This window comes from Microcaecilia unicolor, chromosome 4, assembly GCF_901765095.1.
Source record: "Microcaecilia unicolor chromosome 4, aMicUni1.1, whole genome shotgun sequence".
Taxonomy (NCBI): domain Eukaryota; kingdom Metazoa; phylum Chordata; class Amphibia; order Gymnophiona; family Siphonopidae; genus Microcaecilia; species Microcaecilia unicolor.
Genome location: NC_044034.1, coordinates 276,610,387 through 276,637,814, shown reverse-complemented (window position 1 = coordinate 276,637,814; position 27,428 = coordinate 276,610,387). Strand labels below are relative to the sequence as shown.

Genomic DNA, 27,428 nt, shown 5'->3' with positions numbered 1-27,428 from the left:
TTTCCGCGACGGATTACAGTTGGAAGCGCCCAAAATCGGCTTTCGATTATACCAATTTGGGCGCCGACGGGAGAAAGACGCCCATCTCCCGATTTGGGTCGCAATATAGGCATTTTTCTCTTTCGATTATAAGCAGGATTGTGTTGTCATTGCAAGTAGTATACCATGCCATACTTTGTATTGTTGTTCGAATATTTTTACTGCTTCAATTGCCTACTGCTCATGTTTGATCTATTCTTACTGTACACCGCCTTGAGTGAATTCCTTCAAAAAGGTGGTAAATAAATCCTAATAAATAAATAAATAAATAAATTATGTATTTATATTATGATGGGGAACCGACACGCAATTTGCCTAGGGCCCACCATGGGTTAATTTTGCCAGGGAGTTTTCAATGTGTCACAAGGGATATGCATAAGATATATTTGCTTATATTGGAAATTCAGTATATGCAAACTATGGTAGAGGTTTGGGAAGCCCTGCTGTAGCTGTTATGACAATCAGAAGTGCTCTCTCTCTCTTAGAAGGAACTGTGTTTTTTGGGTACATCTTGATGCATACATGCATCTGCAGTATTGGTGTCACATTGTCTGAAAACAGCATTTGACAGAATGTATTACCATTCCATGTACAATATAAAGGTGCTTGTGCTATCTTTGTGTTAACATTTGGACCTGTGTTCTCTTGGTCAAAGCCATTTTGCAACACAGCCTGAGAGTATAAATGATACTCTCTGCATTCATTTCTAGGGTTTACTCATGAAATCCAATTGGATTTCATGAGTAAACCCTAGAAATGAATGAAGAGAACTCAGAAAAGCTTCAAAAGGGATGCTGAGTAGAATGTAAATCATATAGAGCCATTTAATAATAGTACATATTTATACAGGAGCACATTAGGAACCTTGAAAATAAATAAAGCAAAGTAAAAACTTCCAGTAAAAATGGTAATACATAAATACTGCTATTTTGATTTAAAGAAGTGTATATATAGTTATCCCTGTGCACACAGTCCATAATGCAGATTTCTGGGTATAAAATTTGCTGTTCTTAATACGCCCCCTGCTGGTTCTTTAACAGAGCTGCAACGATGTTGTACAGGAGAGGTTCGGGCCAGAACTCAAATATGACATTGCTTTGCGTCTGGCAGCATTACAAATGTACATTGCGACAGTTACCACCAAGCAAACACAGAAAATCTCTCTCAAGTACATTGAGTAAGTACCACTTGGTAAACTGAAACTGTGCAAGAGAACTACAATGTGTAGAGATTACATGTCTTCCATGAGAACTACATGATGCATCTTTATCACAGCACTCCATTTGAGGATAAGTCGAATAGTTGATTTTGTGCTTTTTGCTTTTGATTAAACTGTGCAACATTGACATGCATGAAAGATATTTTTCAGACACTGGCCTGCACACCTTACTTCAATAACAGACAACCAATAAGATGCAACGCAAGTTCCACATGCATTGTCCCTGTTTCTTAGTGCACACCGTTCTCTCTGCTCCGGTGGCCTGCCTTTATCTCTAAAATATGAATATATAAATAAATTCATTCTGCCTTTATGAAGTTATCAAATCCAGCTGCTTGCTCCAAACGCTTTACAGGAATCACCTAGCTTGGATCAAATTGCATTGCTTCCTCTTCATGAACCATCAGCAAGAACACTAGCTCTTGAGTAAATGCCTGCCAGCTGAGTTATTTGCTAGCTAGTGGCAATGGTGCAAGATGAAGCAAGATGCCATTTAAGTGTGGTTCTAAACAGAAGGCGAAGCAACCTGAAAAAATGATAGAGAAAGCAAAAACTCATTTTGATTAATGAGAGCTCAAGCTTAATAAGCAATGCTGAATTTCAATGCAAAGGCAAAGTTGTATCAGTGTTAAACCTCCTTAACAAATAGCTAGCCTCATCTCTTGGAAGCAGTAGTGCAGTGAGTAGAGCAAAATACAGCTGCTGGTCAGCAATGTGGGATGGGAAGTGTTTTAGTTCTAGAAAGTAATTCTTTCATTAGTAACAGTGAGTGGATACCAAAGCACTATTAGGTAAGTCTGACAATATCAAGCTTTTAATTAGTTTCAGTGTTATATTTAAACCACACTAAGGGGTATTTTCACTAAATTACACTAATTTGTTAATGTGCATTGTTAGTCAGTAGGGGCCATTAATCTCAATGGAGTCTATTGACTAACATTGCATGTAATGTGGATTAGTGCAATTTAATAATAGTCCAAATTGTCTTTATTGATTTCTCCTTTCCCAATCAAATAGTTCAGTTCAGCTTCTTGGCTACTTGGAAAACTTTGATACAGCATGAGAAATTAATATACTAGGGTTTGCTTTTGTTTAACAAAGCATATAGGTTGATGCAAAATCACTGGTATGCAATACCACAATGTATTCCTCTTTACCATGTATGTATACACCTAAATGTATTACCATTTGAAATTCTGTAACCGGAAATGGCGATCGCCATCACGGCATAATGTAAGCCACATTGAGCCTGCAAATAGGTGGGGAAAATGTGGGATACAAATGCTACAAATAAATAAATAAATAACATGCAAAATCAGGTCCCAAATCTACTTAGGCCATCAGGAAATTTTTCAGAAAAAAATATACTTTTATGCAAATGAGAACAAAATTGCAAGAGAAAGCTTTCTCCCAATTCAAATTTTTCATGGCGAATGCAAGTCTATGCCTCAGTTTTCTCTCTCCCCAGACAAGTAGAATTTAGGTCCTTCTGGGAGATGAAACTGACAGCAACTCAGCTCAATTTTTATTTTCAGAAGTTAACAAATAAAGAAAGAAAGAAATTTTATTGTGGTTTTAAGTTAATTATACCCTCTCAATGTGCTAAAGAAATAAAGGACTGTTTGGAAATTACTTATCTAAGCCTTCTTAGATTTTACACATATTTTTGAATGTATAAAACCTCTAAAACTGCATACACCAATGGGCAAGTTAAGGACTGACCACCTGTCTACAGAGCATTTTCTATCAGGTGATGGTACAGCAGTGATGGAACTTTATGGTGAATTAAGGGTCTATAGAGGAGGTTACCACAGGTAAGAACATAAGAATAGCCATACTGGGTCAGACTGATGGTCCATCTAGCCCAGTATCCTGCTTTCAACAGTGGTCAATCGAGGCCACAAGTACCTGGCAGAAACCCAAACAATAGCAACATTCCATGCTTCCAATTCCAGGGCAAGCAGTGGCTTCCCCCATGTCCATCTTAAAAAACAGGTTGTCACAAAATGCCTAGAACCCACCTGGGGGGTTAACCCTGTGGCAACCTAAAGGGTCTGTCCCAGCACTGCTCAGGTCCGCTACCACCTGCACACATGCAGAACACTGGCATAACCTTCCACCCACTTGCTGGGTCCTACTTGCCTCTGGGCAAGTCTCCCACCCGCAAGTTGTTTTCTCAGTGGTTTCTAAGGACACTGGAACCACAATCCTAGGGGTCCCACAGTTCCCAGAAAGCACCCACAGACCAAAACACAAACTACTAGGATTCTTAGTCAGTCCAGGGCAGCGGAGTCAATGACTAATAAGGTTTATTGTCAGGAAATTGAAAATGAATGGAAGGAGGAATAAATGTTAAAAATGTAGCAACAATAGCGGGTAAATCAAACAGGTATCAATATTAAAACTAACTAACATTTGTTTACTACCTGAGTAGTACCAGGGGAGTTCAGGAAACATAGTTTCTCAAAGGTTATAAAATATAACTGCTCACAGGGCCTCAGTGAAGAGATCTTTCTCTCTCTCTCTCCTCTCCCTATCTGAGACTAAAGATTACCTTAGGCGGAAAAAACTGTCATTTCTGTAACAGCTTTACAAAAAAAGACAGTCATCATCTGCTGACCAAACAAGGGAAATGCACTAGGGAACATATATGTCATACTTTCACGTAAGAAGTTACAGACATAAGTTTTCTGTTTCATCACACAGACTATGGACTTTTCCTCCAGGAACTTGTCTAACTGCTGTTACCACATCCTCTGGCAGCGAGTTTCAGAGCTTAACTAGTCTTTGAGTGAAAAAATATTTCCTCCTATTTGTTTTAAAAGTATTTTATGTAATTTCATTGCTTTTCCCCTGGTCTCTGTACTATTTGAAAGATTGAAAAATTAATTCACTTTTACCCATTCTACACCACTCAGGATTTTGTAGACCTCAATCATATCTCCCCTCAGCCATCTCTTTTCCAAGCTGAAGAGCCCTAACCTCTTTAGCCTTTCCTGATGTGGAGAAGTTCCATCCCCTTTATCTCAAAATGAAGGCACAAGCTTAGTGGCCGCAGTGACATGTGCAAAGTCCCTGGTTCAAATTCTGAATCAGGTCTTCTGTGCCCTGGGTCTGCTGGGTGTGGGGATACAATAAAAGTGTTTGTGCGTGCGTGCATGGAAGAATCCTGGTTCATGACCCCTGTCTTCAAAATGCTGCTCCAATAATCAGACTAAGAATAATTGGAGAGATGGTTCATTAAAATACAGGAAAAAATCTCCTCTGGGAATTTGCAAATGAAAGAAAGAACTAAAGTTCCCTTAAAATAAAGGAGATATAGGAAAGAGTGGCGAGAAACCCAATAATGCCCTGGACTACAGCTAATCATTTATTTCCAAACTATATGGGGAAACATCCTGAAACAAGAGCATATTTGTACCTTTTTCTTTACAAAGGAAGAAAAGTGGAGTGGATCTGATTTTGGCTTCCAAAAACACAGAATGCATCGATTTTTTTTTTTACCCTGTTCATCATTAATAGACAATAGGCTATGAGCTAATAATTGCAGCTTATGATTCCATGAAAAATGCTGAATGCCAAGACGCTTTCAATTTCATTGTTTTCAATAGTTGTTCTTGTATCCTGTTTCACACCATTATCTGCTGCTGCTGCTGCTGCTGTTGTAGCATTTACTTCAATTATTTGCAGCAGTAGGATATGTTCTAAGCCTTAAAATAAATCTCAGCCCTCAAGCGTTGGGAGCATCTGACAATGATATCAAAGTATGCAACTTTAAAGATACGAAACAAAATATAAAAGTGACCCTTGAATGTAGCATATTAGAAATAGCAGCTATTGTTGCTTTAATGAGCTCTCTGCACATTTTGGAGATTATATGCAAAGGGGCCTTCATGGCTTGCATTTAGACTTGGATAAAAAATGATTTTGGAATATAAGACTACAGATGTGTCTTCTTATTGCAGAAAAGAATGGGGATTAGAAACTTTTCTTCCATCTGCTGTGCTGCAAAGCATGAAAGAAAAGAACATTAAGAAAGCACTTTCACACCTTGTCAAGGCAAATCAAAACCTCGTTCCTCCTGGTAAAAAGGTATTGTACAGAAAATGTATGAGAAGTAAAGAAGAAAAGACAAATGTATTCAAAGGAATTTTATTAGAAACAATTATTTTCCATAAATCATCATTTTTATAGTGCTAATAGATGATGTAGAGCTGTATAATTGTGGCAAGTATTCAGATGTGATGTCCAGAACTCAAGGAGCTTAAGTCTAAGGACCATAGGCTCCGATGATCAGAAGCAAACATGGGCGCTAGAGGCCAATAGCACTGTTCTAGTGCCTGCGTTTTCTCCTGCCCGATGGTCAGAGCTGTCGAGTGCGTTTAACAACTCTCTCAACAGCGCTGAATGCCATGAGCTTGACAATGTATGTTAAACAGGGCATTACCTGTTCCTCCCCAATGCTCAGCCCTAATGCTCACATGCTCAGCGAGTAGCGCGCCAAATAGTGGTGCTGCTTCCGCAGCAAATTCTATGCCAGGCAGCATTAGGATTTGCAGAGTATTGAGGAGGAATAGGGAGCATGCTTGAAGGCCCCCCCAAACCTCCCCACATGCAGGCCCCTCTAACCCCAGTTTTTCCTGGTGGCCCAGTGGCCTTCTCCCTCCCACACCACCCAGACAAGGAGGGCTGGAGGTCCAGCGGACCTCCAGCCCCTCTAACCCCTCCCACACCCCTAAAAAACTCCCTGGTTGCCCAAATGGGCTGCCAAGATAATCCCCACCCACTACCAGCCTGCCCCCCGTAACTTCAAAATGGCAGCACCCTGTCCAGTGCATCCTGGGATGTGCTAGGTGGGGTTTCCCTACCATATAAGTAGGTACAGGGGGAGGGCTGTCCACTAGACCACCAGGGCAGGTGGGGGTTATCTTGGCAGCCCGCTTGGGCATCAGGAATGTTTTTTGGGTGTGGGGGGTTAGGGGGCTGGAGATCCACTGGATCTCCAGGTCCTATGCCCTCATGTCAGGGAAAGTATTGGGGCTGGAGGTCCACTGGAACTCCTGCCCCTATGTCACTGTCCCAAGGGGTTGTGTGGGCTTGGGGGTCACTAGGCCACCAGGGTCTTGCTGTTGTAGGGGGGTCCAGGAGTCCCATGGACCTACAGCCCCTGTATTTGACCAGTCCAGGCTTTTGACAGCCCGGACCTGTCAAACAAGTGCAAGAGGATTGTGCTCAGGCACAATCCTCCCGTACCCTATCCCTGTGATCAGAGCTAATAGCATGCTCAAATTTGCATGCTATTAGCTCTGATCATAGGGGTGGTATAGCCCCTAGCTGTTCCGATGCTAATTTTAGAGCAGTATTTGGAATAGCTTGGGGCTTCTGATCATCAACACCTCAGTTACTAAGGTGTGTTACCAATTAACAGGCATTGATGTGGTTAACATGCATTATTGTACTGCAAGACCCATTTTTTGCATCTAGATCACTCAACCCAATCCTCAGGACACATCCAGCCAGTCAGGTTTTCAGGATATCCCTAATGAAATGCATGAGACAGATTTGCATATTGAAGGCAGTGCATGCAAATTTATCTCATGCATATTCACTGTGGGTATCCTAAAGAAAACTGACTGGCTGGGTGTGTCCCGAGGACTGGGTTGAGAACCCCTGATCTAGATGGACCTAGTTACTAATAATGTGCGTTATCTGCATACAAAATTGGTAATGCACCTTAGTAATTATAGTCATTAATGAGCTCCTGAGGCATGGAAAGATAACATGATTAGCCAGGGGTCACAAGGAGTGTTATTTGAGCCCTAGTTTCCCTAGGTCTCAGCACACTTCTCTCCCACTAGGCTACTTTTTCTCCCATAAATGTTGCAAACTGGTGCAAAGTCTGTAACCTAAGCGCTACGAAATTAGTGATAAAGATCATCTCAGGCAACTATATGAGCACCATTCTTTCTCACTGCCTTGGGTTGCAATCATTCCACTCTTTTTTTTCCTGTGGGAGGAATCCAGTGATCAGGGTTTTTTTTTTGAGGGGGCACTTGGGGGTACTGAGTACCGGCACCTTTTCCGTTGTCTGCTAAAATTGACCTATAGACCCCAACTTTTAGTGCAAGAGCTGAGGCTCTACACACCAATTCTGCCTTGTCTTACATTCTGTGACCGGTTGCAGGGGGCTTGGCGATTGTGGGATGGGTCCCTCAGTGATTACCCCACCCATGAAGAGTGGCCTAGCATTTGAGTACCGGCACCTTTTTTACTAGGAAATATGCACTGCCAGTGATACTCTCACTTTTGATCCCCTTTTCTTTGCCTCTCTCCATCCCAGCTGTTCCCTCATCTTCTCCTCATCCTGATCCTTCTGCTTTCTCCACTAACCATTCCTGTCCCTGACATCTCTTCTTCCTCTCCTTCCTCATAACAATACAGTGAGACTCAATGCACAAACTCCCAAATAAGCAAAATAAATTACAGACAGTAAGCAAAGTTGGAAAACTAATTCTGGAGTAATATTCAGCCAGCAGGAGTCAGCAGCTTTTAAGCTACTGACCACCATAGGCAGAATTAACCCTGGATATTCAATGTCAGGTCATGTCCAGGCTCCCGTGTTAACAGGACACCAACTGATACTCAGACTGGGGCCCAGTTAGCTCAGCAGATAACTAATAAATAAATAAATAAACATAGGATCTGCTTACTTAGCCAGTTAGCAGACTGAATATCAGCCACTAACTGGTTAAAGCTCCACCCACAGGCTGCTTCTGCACAGGGCTGCTGAGAGAATGAGCCAGGGCAGGGCCGCCGCTGCTGGGCTCTCCTCCCAGGACCACTGCTGCCGGGCCCCAACCCGGGACAGCCACGAAGCCAGACCACTGCATTGCCTGCCCTGCATGCGCGATGTGAGGAAAAAAGCAGCCGCAGGGTAGGCAATGCAGCGGAGAGCAGCGCTGGAGGAAGGCTTCTGCTGGTGGGGCTTGGGGACCCCCACCAGCCAAACCAGAGGCCCTGAAACCCTGTGTCTGCTCCTCCCCAGCCTCTAAGGGGACTTGGCACCAGAGTTTTCTCTCTCCTGCTCCTATCAGGACACGATCACCTGGGTCCCATCAGGAGCAGGAGAGAGACAGACCCCAACGCCACGCCCCCCTTGGAGGCCGGGCCCGGGGGAATCTTGCCCCCCCCCCATCCTGCCCCCCTTGGCGGCCCTGCCCCTGCACTACCCAAACTGTACAGAGGAAGTTTGTGCAGATAATCAGTGACACTGTCCGGTTAAGTGCAACTGAATATCAGCGGATAGGCAGTCACAAGTGATTTAACTGGGTAGGAGAATCTCCTTTCTGGTTAAATTGTTCTGAATATTGCCTCCTTTATTTGTATTATGCAAATACATTTATATCATTTAATAATTAGAATGATTCAAATGTATGCAAATACGCTGAAAAAATTCAGAAATGTCTCAGAATCTTCTCCTTAGCTGTTGTGGCTTTTTAATAAGACATTCTAAAGAAAGTGCAGTGCAGTTTTAATCACCACAATGTTCATTTGCTTCAGCTGGCAACATGCAAGGCAGTTTTCAAGGTCATTTGCCTTGGTAAATAGCCTGGCTGAATATTGCCTCATCTGTAACGTGCTCCACAGCAGGCAAATTTTTAACTCAGTTGGGAAACATTTTCACAAGTGTGTATAATATTTTACCTTCCAATTCACACACCCTCATTCTTATTTATTTATTTATCACATTTGTACCCCGCGCTTTCCCACACATAGAAGGTAAAAATTACATAGCTACTTTAGGGGCCCTTTTAGTAAGGTGTGCTAAAAAATGGCCTGCGGTAGTGTAGACATGTGTTTTGAGCGCGCACAGAATCATTTTTCAGCGCACCTGTAAAAAATGCCTTTTTAAAATTTTTACCAAAAATGGACATGCAGCAAAATGAAAATTGCCATGCGTCCATTATTGGGTCTGAGACCTTACTGCCAGCCATTGACCTAGCATTAAGGTCTCACATGGTAACTAGGCAACAATGGTCAACACATGTAAAATGCCGATTACCGCCCGCGTGCCAGAAAATAAAAAAAATTTTGGCGTGCTTAGCGGACGCATGTTAAAAATGAAATTACCGCAAGGGCCACGTGGTAGCTGGGCGGTAACTCAAAATTGACATGCGTTGGGCACATGTGGAGGGTATAATAGAACACGAACGCCCATCTCCATGGGCGTCTATGTCCGAAAACGGGTACATGAAGAAGCGGGACAGACCGTATTTTCGAAAAAATAGGCGTCCATCTTTTGTTTCGAAAACACGGTTTGGACAGACCAAATGCCATGGATTTGGTCCTTTCTGAGCTGGGCGTTTTTTTTTTTTTTTTTGCGATAATGGAAAATAAAAACGTCCAGCTCAGAAACGTCCTAATCCAAGCCATTGGGTCGTGGGAGGGACAAATGTACAACACTGCCATAGCTCTTAGAGGTGAAGGGGGCAACTACATATGGGTACAGTGGGTTTCAGAGGCCTCCCATTTACCACCACAAGTGTTACAGGTGGGGGGGGGATGGGCCTGGGTCTGCCTGCCTGAAGTGCACTGCAGTACCCACTAAAAGTGCTCCAGGGACAGGACTTGTTGCTGCTGTATAACCTTGGCACAGCAGTTGACACCTGAAGACTAATCTCACTGAAAACGTCCTTTATTTGAATAAGCACCTTTACTCACAGTTAACTGCAGATCAGAGGTTGTGCCCCACTGGCAACGAGTCTCGCTGGTACTGAGATTAGCAGTAGGGCCAAGCTGGCAGAATAGTGTACAATGCCCTCTTTCAGCAAAATTCAAGGTAAGAACTAAGTGCTATAACGTGGCTAACACATGAACAAGATCTAAAACTGGCTTACAAAAATGGCCACTACCTCATGGACTACCGGAAACAAAACAGGGCACACTCTGACCCAGTAAGCAGAGGGAAAAGCACCATGGGAGTAGAGCCTACCAACTACCAACATCGTGAGCATTTAACACAAGCTAGTGGAATCACGGAGCCCAATACCCTACACCCACCACAATGCATTGCTGATGTGACTCTGCAGTGCCCTTAACAGAAAAGGTGTCACACTCACCCGAGACCCACATCAAAACCAGGGAAAGGCTATCAGAGGATAGAACACATTCTACTGTCATGAAGGTGGGTACGGAATTTGAGGCTGGCATACAGGCTGGGAAAAAAAGTTTGTAAAGTGTTTTTTTTTTGGTGGGAGGGGGTTAGTGACCACTGGGAGAGTCAGGGCAGGTGATCCCTGATTCCCTCCAGTGGTCATCTGGTCAGTTGGGGCACTTTTTTGGGGACTTGTTCGTGAAAAAAAAAAAGGGTGCAAAAAAAATGACCCAAAATCGCAGTAAAAACGCCTTTTTTTTTATTATCAACTAGACGCCCATCTCTCCTCGGCCGATAACCACGCCCCAGTCCCGCCTTCGCCACACCTCCGATACGCCCCCGTCAACTTTATTCGTTCCTGCGACGGAGTGCAGTTGAAGACGCCCAAAATCGGCTTTCGATTATACCGTTTTGGGCGCACACGAGAGAAAGACGTCCATCTCCCGATTTAGGTTGGAATATGGACATTTTTCTCTTTCGATTATAAGGTGGATAGGCACCTACACGGCTTAGTAAAAGGGCTTGTTAATGCATGTAAATTGTGGCTGCTAATTTTCAATGGGGAATAAAGAAGAATTGTTTCCCCTTGAAAATGGGCTATAAAGTACATAGGCTAAAAATTCCTAGTGTACTGCAAATCTGATGAGCTATTAAAAATTGTTTCTATAATACCTAATTTACTATACCTTTTTCAAATATATAAACGTTTCCTGTCCTACAGAACTTATAATCACTGTAAATGAGTAAAGCCTGTTTATACACAACCTTTTCTCGTTGCCTGATTAGTGCTTTCCAATAACAGCCCAATCAATATTCATTCTTTTGATGTTGATAAAAACATTAGTTTTCATGAACATATCTGATATGAAGACAAATATAACAACATTTTCAAGGGCTTCCTCTGCATGATAATTTAGCAATTAACCTCTGCTTGATATGAAGTAATATTCTAAAGCCAAACAGTAAATTAAAAGATTTTGGAAGAGCCCATAGTCAATCCTGAACTGAAATCATGCAAATGAAACTGTTTATTATGCTGCTGTCTATTGGAGAGCTTCTCCCATGCAGCACTGCAAGTCACCAACCAATGACTGTCAGACTGAAAACAATTCACACAGCATGTAATTACACTGTGAAATCTTTTGCTGTAGGATGTGGTCAAGGAAAAAAATATAGGGCCCTGTTGACTAAGCCTGCGCTGTAGGTGAGCTATCATTTTTAGCGCGCGCTAATGCTAGAGACGCCCCTAAACAGGGGTCTTGACAAGTTTCTGGAGGAAAAGTCCGTAAAAAATCATTAGCCAAGTAAGTTTGGGCCCATCGCTCATCCCTGGAAATGAACTATGAGAAATGGATCTACTTTTTCGATATCTGCTGGGTACTTGTGACCTGGACTGCCCCCCCCCCCCCCCCCCCCCCCGTACTGGAGACAGGATGCTAGGCTTGATAGATCTTGACTTGACCCAGTATGGCATTCCTTATCTGTTTTACAACTCCACTTTGTTCATGAATAGGAATGTGCCTTCATTTCAATACTAATGGTGATGAGTGAAGAGATTGTTGGTTCAGTTCTTTCAAACAAACTGAATGACTCTACCTGATATGAAAATCAATTGGTTTTGCATCTATTATTAGCCTGTGTGGCCAGGAAACTGCGCAGTCAGACACAGTGAAGCCGCTTTGGGAGGGATAAAAAAGAATCAGGAGTCACTTCACCAATCATACTGAAAAGTTTTGAAAAGCAGTCAAACAAGCGTATCCCAGCCTCGCTTCCTCCATATCCTGTGGCTGGTAATGGCAACAGGAAAAGTGAAAATAGAAAGCAATGCCATTTTCTGTTGATTTCTTTCTTCAGTTCGGAGGGATTTGGTAGCTTGTTTTCTGCAAGCTAGGAAGGCTTAAAAAAAGAGAAAATTGAAAAAATATCATCACGACTAGACAGGAATACAACAAATAATAGCACACTCAGAGCTCAGATGGATAGTGAGGCGCTGGCTGTGTGATTCAGTCTGTGTCAGAAAAAAAAACTGGAGCTCTGAGAGGGGGATGCTCAAAATTCTGGTGTTATGCTAAACAGCACCAGAAAAATACTGCCACAACAGGGTGGGGAAGGAACTCCCTAATGCTCAACGCTAATGATATGCAATTTTAGGTGCATTGTTAGCGAGCATTTGGGACTTCTGCAGGAGGATTGTGCCTGGGCATGCGCTCAAGAGCTGTGTATTTGCTTCTAAGCATTGAGGGCCTTTGTGCTGCAACTTCAGATTCTACAGCAGATGACAGACTCCACAGTGATGGTCTTGGTTCTAAAGAGCAGAAGTCTGGCTGAAACAAAGCAGAACAAAGGGCACACACATTTGTCTCTTTTGTGTGATGTCACTCAGCTAGTAAAGTCTGACTGCACTGTCACAGCATCTATACTAGGCAGGGCAAAGGGCTCACATATATTGTGAAAAAAAAACTGAGTTACTGCAAGAATGTGGCAGTTTTTCCCACATTGCAAAGTGTGAGCTTATTTTAGCTAAGTATTCTCAAGATGGTGTCTTGCCTTGGTATTGCAGCCTGCTCACTTGATCACCACAGACTGTTCACAGAATAAAATACAGATTCTTTTTGGATTCGTATTGGGTAAATGAAACTCTTTATTCAAATGGAGAGTGTATAAATCATTATTGCTTCATTCTATACTATGATTAAGAAATATACACGCTGACTGAGTCAAATTAGGAGATATGCACACTAATTAAACCATCTAACTAAAAGAAAGCTATAAAACAGATACTTATATACATACTAGTAAAAGAGGCCCGTTTCAGATCAAATGAAACGGGCGCTAGCAAGGTGTTCGTCGCCAACACCCCCCCTCCCTCCCTGGCCAACCCCTTCGTTATTCTTCCATTGCTCCGCCACCAACGTCATGACGTTTGACGCGAGGGCGGGGCCCGGAGCGATTTCCCACCCTCCTCCTGCCTCCCTGCCTCCCTCCCTGCCAAACCCCTTTGTTGTTCTGCCATTGCTCCGCCCTCGAAGGCGGGGCCCGGAGCGATTTCCCCCCCCCCCCCCCCACGCCTTCCTGCCTCCCTCTCTGCCAACCCCTTTGTTGTTCTGCCATTGCTCCGCCCTCGAGGGCGGGGCCCGGAGCGATTTTGGTGGCTTCACCACCACGAACCTTCGAACCTTTTTGAAGGATGTCAGGGCTTGGCTTCACTGACGTCAGTGTCCTCAGAACGTTGAGGGTGAGTTTTATTATAGTAGATATACATGCAACACTGGTCTCCCTCATCCAGGCTCTTATCAACAGCTGGGAGGGCCCGGTTCACAGCGAGAGCTAGGAGCTTCAGACCAGGTACAGACCTTCTGCACGACATGTCTGCCCACAAATGAACCCCGGAGCTTCACTGCAAGGGGGGCCCCTTTTATTTCCTTAGCTCTGAACATGAGCTCAGAGCCTAAGTTACAGAAAGCTTCTATGGAAAATTACAGAACGCCATCCTCCCCTTTGCATACCAAATTAGTTAGAGCTGTGTCTTATCTTCTGCATTCCAACTTGTTTTTTATATTTATAAGAAAAGTTACTTTCAGTCAAAGACAAGATTTCAGAGTGTATTATCGGACAAAATCAGGGTTGAAAAGCAATCCCTTAAGGTAACACTTAAACAATCATTTTTAAACAGAATTACTTCTAATCAACAATACAGACCCCAAGTGCACTAGTCGTTCAAGACAGGGTTGAAAAACAATCTTTAAAATTCACTTCCATTACAGATGGGCAGTGGTAGACAGCTTTAGACCTATTTCCAATACCCAATAGATGCAGCTAGAATTCATCGTAGGTGCTCCTGGTGACTTGGGTCTTCTTGCCAATGCTGGTGTTGCTTTGTGCCTTTAATGGTGAATTTGAGTCTTCATGCCATAGACAATGTCCTTTGCCCCTTTACTGTGGGGTCTTTATGGCTCCCTTGATGCCTCGGAGTAATGTTACCTCTGTGGTAGATACCTGAAGGCAAGTTTTAAGCAGGTTTGATTAATAAATGGATGGAAATCATCACTGATAGACTGCAGAATTGCTTGCCCCATCAATTTGAATGGAATAATATGATTAATTTGAAATCTTAAGATGAGCCGAATCACAACCTTTTTCCATACACATTCTTACTCCTCAGAAAGAAAGGGTGGAAATCAAACATGCACATGAACAATCTGACTTTACTAGATTTTACAGTTAGCCAATCACTAATTAGTTTTGCAAGAGTAACACAAAATCCATTGCTGGTTATTTAAGTCACAATGAGGGGCATAATCGAAAGGGATGCCCAAGTTTTCCTGGGGATGTCTTCGCAGGACGGCTCCAGCAAGGGGCGGTGAAACCTGTATTATCAAAACAAGATGGGCGTCCATCTTTCAATTTGATAATATGGGCAGGGATGCCCAAATCAGCAAATTTAGGTCAACCTTAGAGATGGTCATCCCCAGCAGAGATGGTCGTCCCCAGGACTTGGTCGTTTCTGATTTTCAGTGATAATGGAAAGCGAGGATGCCCATCTCAGAAATGACCAAATCCAAGCCATTTGGTCATGGGAGGAGCCAGCATTCATAGTGCACTGGTCCCCCTGACATGCCAGGACACCAACCGGGCACCCTAGGGAGCACTGCAGTGGACTTTACAAATTGCTCCCAGGTGCATAGCTCCCTTACCTTCAGCCAGATGCACTAACTGAAAGGAAAAAGCCCTTCCCTTACCGATCCCTTAGCGATTCGGAAAGGAACGGGCATGCATGAAGGAAATCGCGTGCAAATGAGCTGCTCACTGTTAGTTCATTTGCACATGCTTTCCTTCCTAAGGAGGGGAAGCCAGTGCAGAGCAGCCAAGCATTATGCATGGCTGCTCTGCGCATGCCAAAGACGGCTTCATACACGCAGACAAGCTGCATGTATAATAGCCGTCTACAACCTTAAATAAATTGCCGTCTACAACCTTAGAAAAATACAAGTCCAGGTGAAAACGTCCAAGTGCTTGTCAGGGACGTTTTATTTTTTAGAGTATGGGTGAAGGACATCCTTTGCTATGCCTCCGTCCCTGTGACGGCAGTTGAGGAGGATGTCCAAAATGTGGATATTTCTGTGAGAAGGACATCCATGCCTTTGCAATGCCTCTGACATCCCCTTTATTTATTTGAGTTTTGGATCACAAGTAGCAGCAGTGGGATTTGAACCAGCCACTTCTGGATTACAAGACCAGTGTTTTAACCACTAGGTCACTCCTCCACTCCACTCCCTTGAAATTTGGCCATCCCTGTGTGGAGGGGTGCAGTTCAGGACGCCCAAATTGTTTGAAAGAAGGACGTCCATGCCTTCGCCATGGCCATGCCTCCACTGACACACACATACCTCCTCCCCCCCCCCCCCCCCCCCCTCAGGGACCTGCATACTGCTGCAATGGACCTGAGTATGAAATTTCAGGCTGGCAAAAAAAGTTTTTAAAGTTGTTTTTTTCAGGATGGGAGGGGGGTTAGTCACCACTGGGGGGAGTCAGGGGAGGTCATCCCCGATTCCCTCCGGTGGTCATGTGGTCAGTTCGGACACCTTTTTTGAGGCTTGGTCGTAAGAAAAAATGGACCAAATAAAGTCACCCAAGTGCTCCTCAGGGACATCCTTCTTTTTTCCATTATCGCTCAAGGACGCCCATCTGTTAGGCACACCCCAGTCCCACCTTCGTTATGCCTCCAACACGCCCCCAGGAACTGGAAGCAGTTGGGGATGCCCAAAATCAGCTTTCGATTGTGCCGATTTGGGCGACTCTGAGAGAAAGACGCCCATCTCCCGATTTGTGTTGAAAGATGGGCGTCCTTCTCTTTCGAAATAGTAAGTCAATGAACAGATCATGTTCATACTTATTATGAGGCTTGAAGGGGCATTCTCGATATGATGTCTAAATCTGATTGTGGATGTTTTTGCAAAAAAAAAAACCATACAAAAATGCAGTGCCAAACATGATCATTTTCGAACCAGAAAAACATTTATCTTTTTAGTTTGAAAATCACCCTATTTTAGATATTTTTTTTGCTCAGTTCATCTTTCTTTAAAGGCCATTTTCAAACAAAAAAAAAAAGTCCAAGGAAAAACTCACAAAAACAAGCCATTGGGATGTCTGGGGCCAACAGTGGGAATGACCGGATGTTGGACTAGTAAAAAATATTTCTCTTTTGATGTTAAGTAACCCGCATCATGGGCTAAGAAAAAACCTCTTTTATTTCTTCCTGTAGTTTCAATGTAGGATCTTTTTCCAATTGGATATAGTAATTTTCATCCAAAATTTGTCTCTTTACTTCTGCAATGTATTTATCTCTGTCCATTACCACTATCCCCCCACCTTTGTCTGCAGGCTTAATTACCAAGTCTGTATTTCTTGTCAATGAAGTAAGTTCTTTAAATTCATCTTACGTTAAGTTGTAAAAATTCTTCCTCTTAGAATTAGTCTCAATTTCTTGAATGTCCTTTAGAACGCATTTGTAAAGGGTGAGGGAGGGGCCGGCACCGGAATTTTCTCTCTCCTGCTCCTGTCAGGACGCGATCGCCCAGGTCCTATCAGGAGCAGGTGAGAGACACTGGCACCAGGCCCCCCCTTGAAGGCCGGGCCTGGAGGAATCTTGCCCTCCCTCTCGGCAGCTCTGGGAAGGATACCTGGCTGCTATTGTTCTCTACCCCAATGCTCCTGCTGCTTCTATTGACTGGAAAGCTGCAGTCTCATTCAGAAAATATTTTTCTTCTGGACCCCTGCAATGGCCTCATAGACAACAAGTTAGGAACTACTACTACTATATGTATATAGGTATGATCTTTTAAATGTTAAGCACCAGTGACTCATTAAAACAACCAGCTACCAGTGGATTGGGCTTACCAATTCTTTTCAACTAATGTGCCAAAGCAAGACTCTTGTTTTATTTATTTATCTAAAACATTTCTATTCCACAGGATCCTAAAACTGTCAGTGAATCTTAGCATTACATACATAATATAATTTTAAAAGAAGACATACAGACACACATGCAATAAAAAATTCTTGACTAAAACATATCTGTCACTAACAATAAGGAGCTTAAACACCCAGCTTTAAGTAAAAGTTGGAACAAAAAGTAAAGCCGTCAAATGATTTAGTACTAGTGGTTAATAAAATTTTGGAAAGTTCAACAGTACCTGTAGCTACTTGAGAACCAGAGTCAATTTGGGGGGGGTCATTTACTCCCTGCTTCACTTTTTCCTTGTTTCTCTGTTGTCAGTCCTGCAGCAAAGAGGGTAATTTCTAGGCAAAAGCTTTTTTTTTTTTAAGCTAGTCTAGACTGATCACTATAAGGGTGACTTTAATTTTACATTTCCCCTGAAAATGTCTGGTTAGCTATATCTTTTTTGACCCTCTGAAATTGGAATCTTTCCTTCAAGATAAAAATGCTTTGTAAAGGAACTATTGTTTCTGGCCTGTGGCGTGAGGGGGTAGTGATTTATGTAATAGTGTTGCTTATGTTATAGTAAATTTGTATTTATTTATTTATTTAGATAGTTTTGGCTTCTTTCTTAGCTTTGATGCCCGTTTTCTGTGTGGCCTTCTATATATTGACTATTTGTTTTTCTTCTTTTTGTGGAGTGTATAAATGAAAATGTAATAAAAACTTTCTTTTGAGTAAGATGAACTGCCCCTCTTGACCATTGTTTTCTACTTTCCCTGTAATAATAACAACTATATTTTTTTTCCATCCGTAGCTCTCTGCTCTGCAAGCCAAGGTGCATTATCTCAAGTTCTTGAGTGACCTGCGATTATATGGTGGACGTGTGTTTAAGGCAACATTAGTGGTAACCTTTGTTCTCTTTATTTCTTGAAGTTACCTACAGTTTGACATTTTCAAAAGTGTGCAAGTGGGATATGCAAAGCATGTATTTGTTTTCAGTGCAGATTTTCAAAGGAGAATATAGAAAATTGTTTCCCTTTGAAAACTGACTGCAATGTACATTTTGTTGTCTTTATTTCTTTCTACAAAGAATTATCTTATTTCCAAATCCTTTGAAAATTAGAAATGTGTAAATCAAACATATATCTTTCTTACGCCCTCCCTTTTACAAAGCCACACTAAAGTTTTCTATCAAGTAACAAAAATGTACATTATGGGGTACATTTGTAGGTCAGGACCTACACCTATAAAATAAGGAGTTAAGTGGGCATCCACATTTAGGTGCCACTTGCATGTGTAAATGTATAGAAAACCAGAACTTACAGGCATAAGTTACCTGTATATCATATGTAAACTGCTTTGATTGTAACCACAGAAAGATGGTATATCAAGTCTTATCCCCTTCTCCTTCCCTTCAGTAGCATCCATTCCTTTTGCCTTCAAATTTTCATTCTCCTATTGGGGAAATGCTTTGTCCTTCAAACATGCAGCACTTTCCCCCATCCACTTCCACCTTTCTGTCACAAGCTTGAGTTAAGAGGCAGAGAGCAGCAAAAAAAAAAAAAAGCCCAGAATGATGATTGGGACCACTCTAGAAGTCTCCAGGGGCCACCACTGGCCCCACCAGACCCTGTTGAAGAACACTGGCTTAGAGATCTAGGCCCACCCATCCTCCCAGGATCTCTTGCAGTCTCTCAGAAAAGAAAGTTTCTATCCTGCTCTTTTGTATGTAATTCTATAAATGACACTTTAAATTGTGTGCACAAATTTGGACGTGCATCCAATTTGCTTGCTCAATTTAATTGAATACTAAGTCAATTAGCAATGATAATTGAGTGCCAGCAATCAAATATTGGTGCTAATTATCATTAATTAGAAATTGCACGTGTATATTTACGTGTCTGGCTCCGTCTGTAAATCTTGAGTGCGGCTATGGGAGGAACATGGGCGAATCAAGGGCATTCCCACAATTTATGTGTGCTGTTATAGAATAAGCGGAATCCGCACCTAATTTAGGCGTGGAGATTTACACCATGTTTTGTTGGTATAAATGGTTGCGCTTAAATATAGTTGTGTTTCCCGGTATTTAGCGCCATTCTATAAATGGCACCTAACTTTAAGCATTGTTGATAGAATAGTGCTAAGCACTATTTTTTGAGGGGTGCTGATCTTTAGAATCCATTTAATGAATTTACCCCTATGTGTATTGTAATTTTCTGAGGCATGTGCCTCACAGCTGGGGGAACCTTCTACCTGTAGGCTGCTTTTGCCCATTTCCCCGCAGCCTTCTGACTAAAACCCTGGGACTCAGGTCCATACCATCTATGTCAAGCTTGTCCAAGTTCAGTTCTCGAGGGCTACAAACAGGCCAAGGGTTTCAAGATATCCTAATGAATATGCATGAGAAAGATTTCATGCCCACTATATCCATTGTATGCAGATCTTTTTCATGCATTTTCAGTAGAAATATCCTGAAAACCTGATCTGCTTGCAGCCCTTAAGGACTGAATATGGACAAGCCTGATCTATGTCAATGGTGTTCATACAACCACATTGTGGCTTTTATTAATCATTAAATCACAGTAACAGGGAATAATCACCAAAAAATATCCCAGAATACACACATTAGAATAGCAAATCACTATCTGGGTAAAAATACATCTATGCCATATAACTAAACACTTTCAAAACCATCCAATAAAAATAGAAATGAAAATAAATAATTAACAATTATTAAGGTACATGCTCAGAAAATATCATTTGTCCATACGGGCAATGGGCAATTATTTTCAATCATTGCACACTTACAATTATATTCAAAAAAACATGTGTCCATAATCAAAAGTGAACTTATCTCAATTTGCATCTCCAAATGTGCTTGTCAAGTATACTCCAAAAAATGTTGGCTTCTTCAGGGGGAAATACAATATAAGCACCACTTCACACAATTTGGCTAAAGACCATCCCAATCTCTGTTACATATAACCGACCAACGGGGTCTTTTACAAAGGCGTGCTAACATTTATAGCGTATGCTAAACACTAGAGACACCCATAGGAATATATGGGTGTCTCTAACGTTAGTACAAATGAGGAAAATTGTCTTCCACAAAATGAACCAAACAAACCACAAGAGTGGAAGAAGCCAAGCCACAACTGTCAAGTGGATCACCAAGTTATTTATTGGTTCAATTCCTGAGAATTGAACCCTACACGGGCCAAAACTAGTCATCTATGTTTTATAAGCAGCTGGTGACCAGTTTCGGCAGTTTGAGCTGTATACCAGTTATGTACACTATTCCCACTGGCTTCAGAAGAACCCCTGATGAAGGCTTGATGTGCCTAAACACATCCCGTGTAGGGTTCAGCTGTCAGCAATTGGATGGATGGATAAATGAAGTGGTGACCCACTTGACAGTTGTGGCTTGGCTTCTTCCACTCTTGTGGTTTGTTTGTCTCTAGTGTTTAGCCCACACTTATTTTTAGCAAGTGCTAAAAATACTAGCTTGCCTTTGTAAAAGAACCCCCAAATCACTATGTTATGCTAGAAGTGACTAAAGGGAATTCACATACCAGGTGTATGAAAACAGAAGACGTTATCATAAAAATCGTACAAAATTAACTTGTTTTGCTGTAGAAGCTCTTTAAAGTTTATTTTTCACTCACTTTTTCAGCAGGGAGAAAAACATTCAGATGTCACCTTGTTAGTAGGACCACGGTATGGCATCAGTCATGTGATAAACACCAAAACTAACCTTGTGGCCCTTCTGGCAGACTTCAGCCACGTGAACAGAATTGAAATGTTTACAGAGGATGAAATCAGTGTGAGAGTTGAGCTTCATGTATTAGACGTGAAGGTAAGTATATTTTTAGAAGCACTGCATCAAAAATAAGAAAGCACCTTGCTATTTCCTGCTTCAGAGATAAAATACTTAGGGGTCCTTTTACTAATGTGCGCCGAAAATGGCCTGCAGTAGTGTATACGCGTGTTTTGGGCATGTGCAGAATCATTTTTCAGAACACCTGTAAAAAAATGCATTTTTTTTTTTTGCCAAAAATGGACATGTAGCAAAATGAAAATTGCCACGTGTCCATTTGGGGTCTGAGTGGTAGCCGGGCAGTGACTCCATTTTGGTGCATGTTGGGCACGTGTAGATGCTTACGTGGCTTAGTAAAAGGCCTCCTTTTACCAAACCGCACTACTGATTCCCGTGAGGCAATGCCAACGATGGGCTTTGTTGGCATTGCTGCACTGGGAATCGCTAGTGCGTAAAAGAGACCCTTAGGCATCAACTTTCAAGCACTTGAGGTAACCAACAAAAGAGTGATCCAGGAAGATATGTCAGGGTGAAACTTTCCTCCACAAAAAGGATAATTCTATAGAGAAAGTGCTAACATTTATGTAGCAAGCATGGAAGTAAATGACCTGAATACGGACATAATGCATTTTTAATGCCAATCATCCATCTACACGCTATTCTGTAAATATGCACATATCTTCGATAGCATGTACATTGCAAGTGGGCATTCACATGGGCAGAGTCTGGACAAATTGAACATTTACACCGGTAACATATGGAATATTGTTACATGCACATTTCCTAAAACTAGGGGGCGATTCTTGAGACAGCTGGGGCGAAACATGCATGTCGGACAATAACCCCCATCTGACAGCATCAAGAAACATATTAAAGATTAGCATGATTTAAATCATTTAAATCTAGATTGGAATATAATATAATTTGGGAAGTATTATAGGTATAATAATGAATATATGACAAAACTAAATATATTTCCTGATCGATGAGGAGATGTGTGCTGCAAATTCTTGTGGATGAAACGATATAACCACAAGTTGCACCGCTGAGATCGGCAGTAAAACAATTAAGTCACCGTGATGAGTTAATATTTGGTTATACATTGACTGTGACTATATATATTGGCCTTATTGATACCCTGGGTAATAACATGGTCACATTTAGGCCCAATAAGTAGTTTCAACTGCTCTGATTTGCCCTCTGGCTCACTTACACTGGTGGTGGTAAATGTGAGCCCTTCAAAACCCACCACAAACCCACTGTACCCACATGTAGGTGCCCTACTTCACCCCTAAGGGCTATGGTAGTGGTGTACAGTTGTGGGGAGTGGGTTTGGGGGGAGTTTGGGGGACTCAGCATACAAGGTAAGGGAGCTATGCACCTGGGAGCAATTTGTGAAGTCCACTGCAGTGCCCCCTAGGGTGCCTGGTTGGTGTCCTGGTATGTCAGGGGGACCAGTGCACTACGAGTGCTGGCTTCTCCAATGACCAAATGGTTTGGATTTGGTCATTTTTCAAATGGACGTCCTCAGTTTCCATTATCACCGAAAATCGGGGATGACCATCTCTAAGGTCAACCTAAATTTCACGATTTGGGCGTCACCGACGTATTATCGAAAGGAAAGAAGGACGCCCATCTTGTTTCGATAATATGGGTTTCCCCGCCTCTTCGCCGGGACATCCTGCGAGGACATCCTCAGGAAAGCTTGGGCGCCTCTTTCGATTATGCCCCTTGTTATCACCCAGACATCTTTCAGGCAGGAAGTAGAGGACTCATTCTTGTAAGTCATTATTTTCTATTTAATAGGAAACTGTGGCAAAAACATGAAAAAGGAAAAAGCAATGAAGAGGGCATAGCATGAAAGTGGAATTCTGGGGGAACAGCCATCAAAACAGGCATTAGAAAATAAACCTAGATGCAAATAAATGAGGAAACTGAAATTCTGAGAAAACATGTAGGGGTATGTTTACTAAGGCGCGTTAGTGTTTTTAACATGCCTTTAAAGTTAAGGCGCATAAAATGCTAAAGCACCAATTCATTCCTATAGGCGTATTAGCGTTTAACATACATCAACCATTAACGCACATTAAAAACACTAACGCACCTATAGTATGTCATTGTAAACACTGGTGATAGTGTATTATGGTTAAACATACCTCCAATCAGTTGTGCTTTACAGTTACCTTTAGCAAAATAAAATAAAAATAGATCATATTTAACCAAAATAATGTTATTTCCTTGCAGCCTATCATCTTGCTCATGGAATCGTCAGATGCAATGAACCTTGCCTGCTTAACAGCAGGGTATTACAGATTACTGGTTGATTCAAGACGTTCAATATTTAACATGGCCAACAATAAAAATCCAGGAAGCAGAGACTTAGGTATAGAATTTCTACCATAACATTTTTACAAAAGTTTCCATTATAATATGCACTGCTTATCTTAATATTCCTTAATTGAGAATTTAAACTGTAATAGTATACTAATAGCATTGCGTTATAAAATATATATATAATGTGTACTCCATATTTCAACAATTAAGGGCCTCTTTTATCAAGCCAAGTTAGTGGATCCAAGTGCAGTAATGCCAATAAAGCCCATTCACTTTGAATGGCTCCATCAGTATTGCTGCATGAGAACCACTAGCACGGCTTGATAAAAGAGGCCCTAAGTGATATGTCCACTAACAGTTTGATACTTTAATACTTAGGGATCAATTCAACTCTAACCTGGTGTTAAATCTTTGTACAGATATTTCCAATTACACCAGAATATCCTGCATATTAATCAATTCATTCACAAAGTATATTTTTTCTTTTTTAATTTGCAGTGCTCAGTAGTGCCTTTTACCATAAACATGGAGTAAGACATCAGCTGCCAAACATCACAGCACTTATCCTTCCTTCCTCTCCTTATTAATGAAATAAATCTTGTGCTGACCCAGAACGATATGTATTGAATTAACAGTTCATAAAAATGTCTTTAAAACACTAACAGTTTGAACCAGAAGTTCCCAAACTGTGCGCAGCAGCACACTGGTGCGCCACAATGAACTCTCGGGGGCCGCGGCACATCGCTCCCTACTTTCCCCTCCCGTAGGTCTGGCATCTGCTGCTTCCTGCTTCTTCCCCCACTGCCGCTGCAGTGCTTGCAGCTTACAGATTCGGGCCATCCACGATTCACACAGGCACTGTGAGGAATTCCCTCTGCCAGGTCCGGCCCTTGCAACAGGAAACTGCATTAGAGAGTGCCAGATATGGCAGGCTGGGAAAGCCCTGTAGTGCCTGTGTGAATAGCAGATGGCCCAAAAATGTAAGCTGCAAGCACTGCAGCAGCGGCGGGGGAAGAAGAAGGAAACAGCAGTGATCCTGAACTGTAGAAAGGAAGGTATCAAGCAATGCTGGATTTAGGGAAGGCAGAGGTGTGCTGGTATGAGAGGAGGGGGCTGCAGGGAAAGGGAGACCTGTGTGTGGGGGGGGCGGGGTGCAGAGACCCATGTGTCCAGGGGAGGTGCGGGGACCCATGTGACAAGGGGGTACCACGGAGATCCATGTGACTGGGGGGTGCTGTGGAGACCCATGTGGCCAAGAGGGGTGCCACAAACCAAAAAGGTTTGGGAACCCCTGGCTTGACCAATACACTTGCCAAAATAAGTACAACTTACAAAAATGAAAGTGGAAACAATACACATGTTGAGAATAGATGTTCAAATCACTCTTCCCTTTTTTTTAGAAAACATAAAGCATAAAGAGTGATTTGCACATCTATTCTCAGCATTTGAGTATTGTTTCCACTTTCATTTTCCTAAGTGATATGTACCATTTGTTGTATTTAAATTGTAATGTTATGAATCCCTTGGGCCAAATTTAAGTTCTGAGCAAAAGTAGGGCAATAACAAACAGATCCTTTTACATGCACTAGTGTTTTTAGCATGTGCCAAAACTAAGGATGTGATAAACGCTAAAGATACCCATAGGAATATATGAGTGTCTCTAGTGTTTAGCACATGCTAAAACTTAGAGCACGCTAAAAACGCTAGCGCACTTATGTAAAAGACCCCCAAAAAAGATAGAGCCTACAAATCAGTTCACTGAGACAATTTTGCTAAACTGGGGACTTTGTTGTTGAGATGAGTGGCAGAAATATCCTCCGAGGGGGTGCCCCACTCTCGGAAGATCTTGCAGGCTACGCCCATGTTGAGAAACCACTTATGCGGTTGCAAAACCCTGCTCAGTCTGTTCGTCAGGCAGTGTCCTTTCCTGCTAGGTTCAAGGCTCAGAGGACCATTTCATGAAGGAGGGCCCACTGCCACATCCCCACTGCCTCCTGACACAAGGGGTAGGGTCCTGTACCCTCCTGCTTTTTCACATAGAACATTGCAACCTGGTTGTCCATTTGAATGAGAATAATTTGGTTCAGTAGCTGATCTCTGAAAACCTTTAGAGTGTTCCAAATGGCCCTGAGCTTGAAGAAGTTGATATGGTAAGTCATTTCCTGAGCAGACCAAACACACTGGGTGTGAAGCCTACCCACAAGAGTTCTCTATCCCAAGTTGGATGCATCCATTGTTAACACCTTCTGAGGAGGTGGAATTTGGAATGATAGTCATACAGTCAAATTAGTCCGTTGTCCACCAGAGAAGGGCATGAGTCAACTCTGGAGGAATCTGGATTACATCCACTAGATTCCCAGTTGCCTGAGACCACTAGGAAGCTAGGGTCCACTGGCCATCTCTCAAATGGAGACATGCCATGAGAGTGACATGCACCGTTGAGGCCATGTGGCCCATTAATCTCAACATTTGCCAAGTTGTGGCCTGCTTGCTGCTTCAGACCTGTGAGGCAAGTGTTATCAAGGCCTCTGCTCTTGCTTATCGAAGAAAAGCCCGAGCCTGCAATGTATTGAGCAGGGCTCCTATGTACTCTAATTGCTGAACCAGGTGACTAGTTTATCAAAAACCCTAGTAGCTCCAACACCTGAATAGTTAGGCACATTGACTGTCACCCCTCTTGCAATGTGCTCTTGACTAGCCAATTGTCCAGATAGGGAAACACAGACTCCCAGTCTGCACAAATACGCTGCAACTACCGCTAGACACTATCCCCATTATGGGGATATCCAGAAAACCCTGACTGGCTGGGTGTGCCCCGAGGACTGGGTTGGAAACCCCTGCACTAGGGCCTTGATATTCAGCACTATTTAAATGGCCAGGTTTGGCTCCTGCCAGGTTAAATAGCACTTATCTGGCTAACTGCTAATATTTGGCGTGAGATAGCAGGTTACCTTCACTGAATATTAGCACTTAATGGCTAGCCGCTAACCAGTTATGTCACACGACTTGTCCAGTTAAGCAAGAATATTCAGTGCTAACCAGCTAACTTTAACAGTTAAAGGCAGGCCTGCTATTTTTACGGCCTGTCTTTAACCGCTAAGCATTTAACCAGTTAGAGCTGAATATCAGCTTAAGTGGTTAAAGTGGACAAAACTGAAACCAGATATTCAATGCTGGTTGCTGGGTATGGCCTGGCATTGAATATCCAGTCTCAGAGCTGCCAGCAACAGCAAACCGCACTGCCTGCCACCAGCTGAATATCAGGAGGTTGGGGAATACTCTGGGAGTTGACATGAGGCCAAATGGCAGAATGCAATACTGGTAGTGGTGTTTCCCTACAGAATCTGAGATAATTCCTGTGACTGGGAAGTATCAAAATGTGAGTATAGACATCCTTTAAGTCCAGAGTGCATAGCCAATCTTTTTCCTGAATCATGGGGAGAAGGGTGCCCAGGGAAATCATCCTGAACTTTTCTTTGACCAGGAATTTGTTCAGGGCCCTTAGGTCTAGGATGGGACAAAATCTTCTCATCTTTTTGGGCACAAAGAATAGAATCCCTTCCCTTATTCCCCTGGTGGCATGGGTTCAACTGTATTGGCCTGTAGGAGAGTGGAGATTTCCTCTATAAGTACCTGCTTGTATTGAGAGCTGATGAACAATGCTCTCAATGGACAATGCAGGGCGTAACTGAGATGGACTATTTGAAGAACCCACAAGTCAGAGGTTAGAAGGAGCCATCTATGTTGGGAAAACTTCAGCCTCCCCCCTTCCAGTAGGCCATCCTGGATGGTTACTTGGAGTGCAGCTATGCTCTTCTGGAGTAGGTCAAAAGCTCATCCCTTGCTTTGACTGGGGAACCAGCTGGGACTTCTGAGGTCGGGACTGGTGAGCACTGGACCTGGGCTGCTGGTGAGAGCAAGAAGG

At 42.6% G+C, this 27,428-nt stretch overlaps 1 protein-coding gene across 3 annotated transcripts in view; it reads left to right on the top strand.

Moving 5' to 3' along the window:
• The window catches only part of FRMPD4 (FERM and PDZ domain containing 4), a 474,706-nt gene that overhangs the window by 433,034 nt on the left and 14,244 nt on the right, over positions 1 to 27,428 (top strand). For all 3 annotated transcript variants that reach the window (XM_030201595.1, XM_030201596.1, XM_030201597.1), the window contains 5 exons: positions 1,080 to 1,216; positions 5,224 to 5,350; positions 18,167 to 18,256; positions 21,026 to 21,208; positions 23,414 to 23,552. In XM_030201595.1, the coding sequence (XP_030057455.1) occupies positions 1,080 to 1,216; positions 5,224 to 5,350; positions 18,167 to 18,256; positions 21,026 to 21,208; positions 23,414 to 23,552 (676 nt within the window). The remainder of the gene's footprint in view (positions 1 to 1,079; positions 1,217 to 5,223; positions 5,351 to 18,166; positions 18,257 to 21,025; positions 21,209 to 23,413; positions 23,553 to 27,428) is intronic.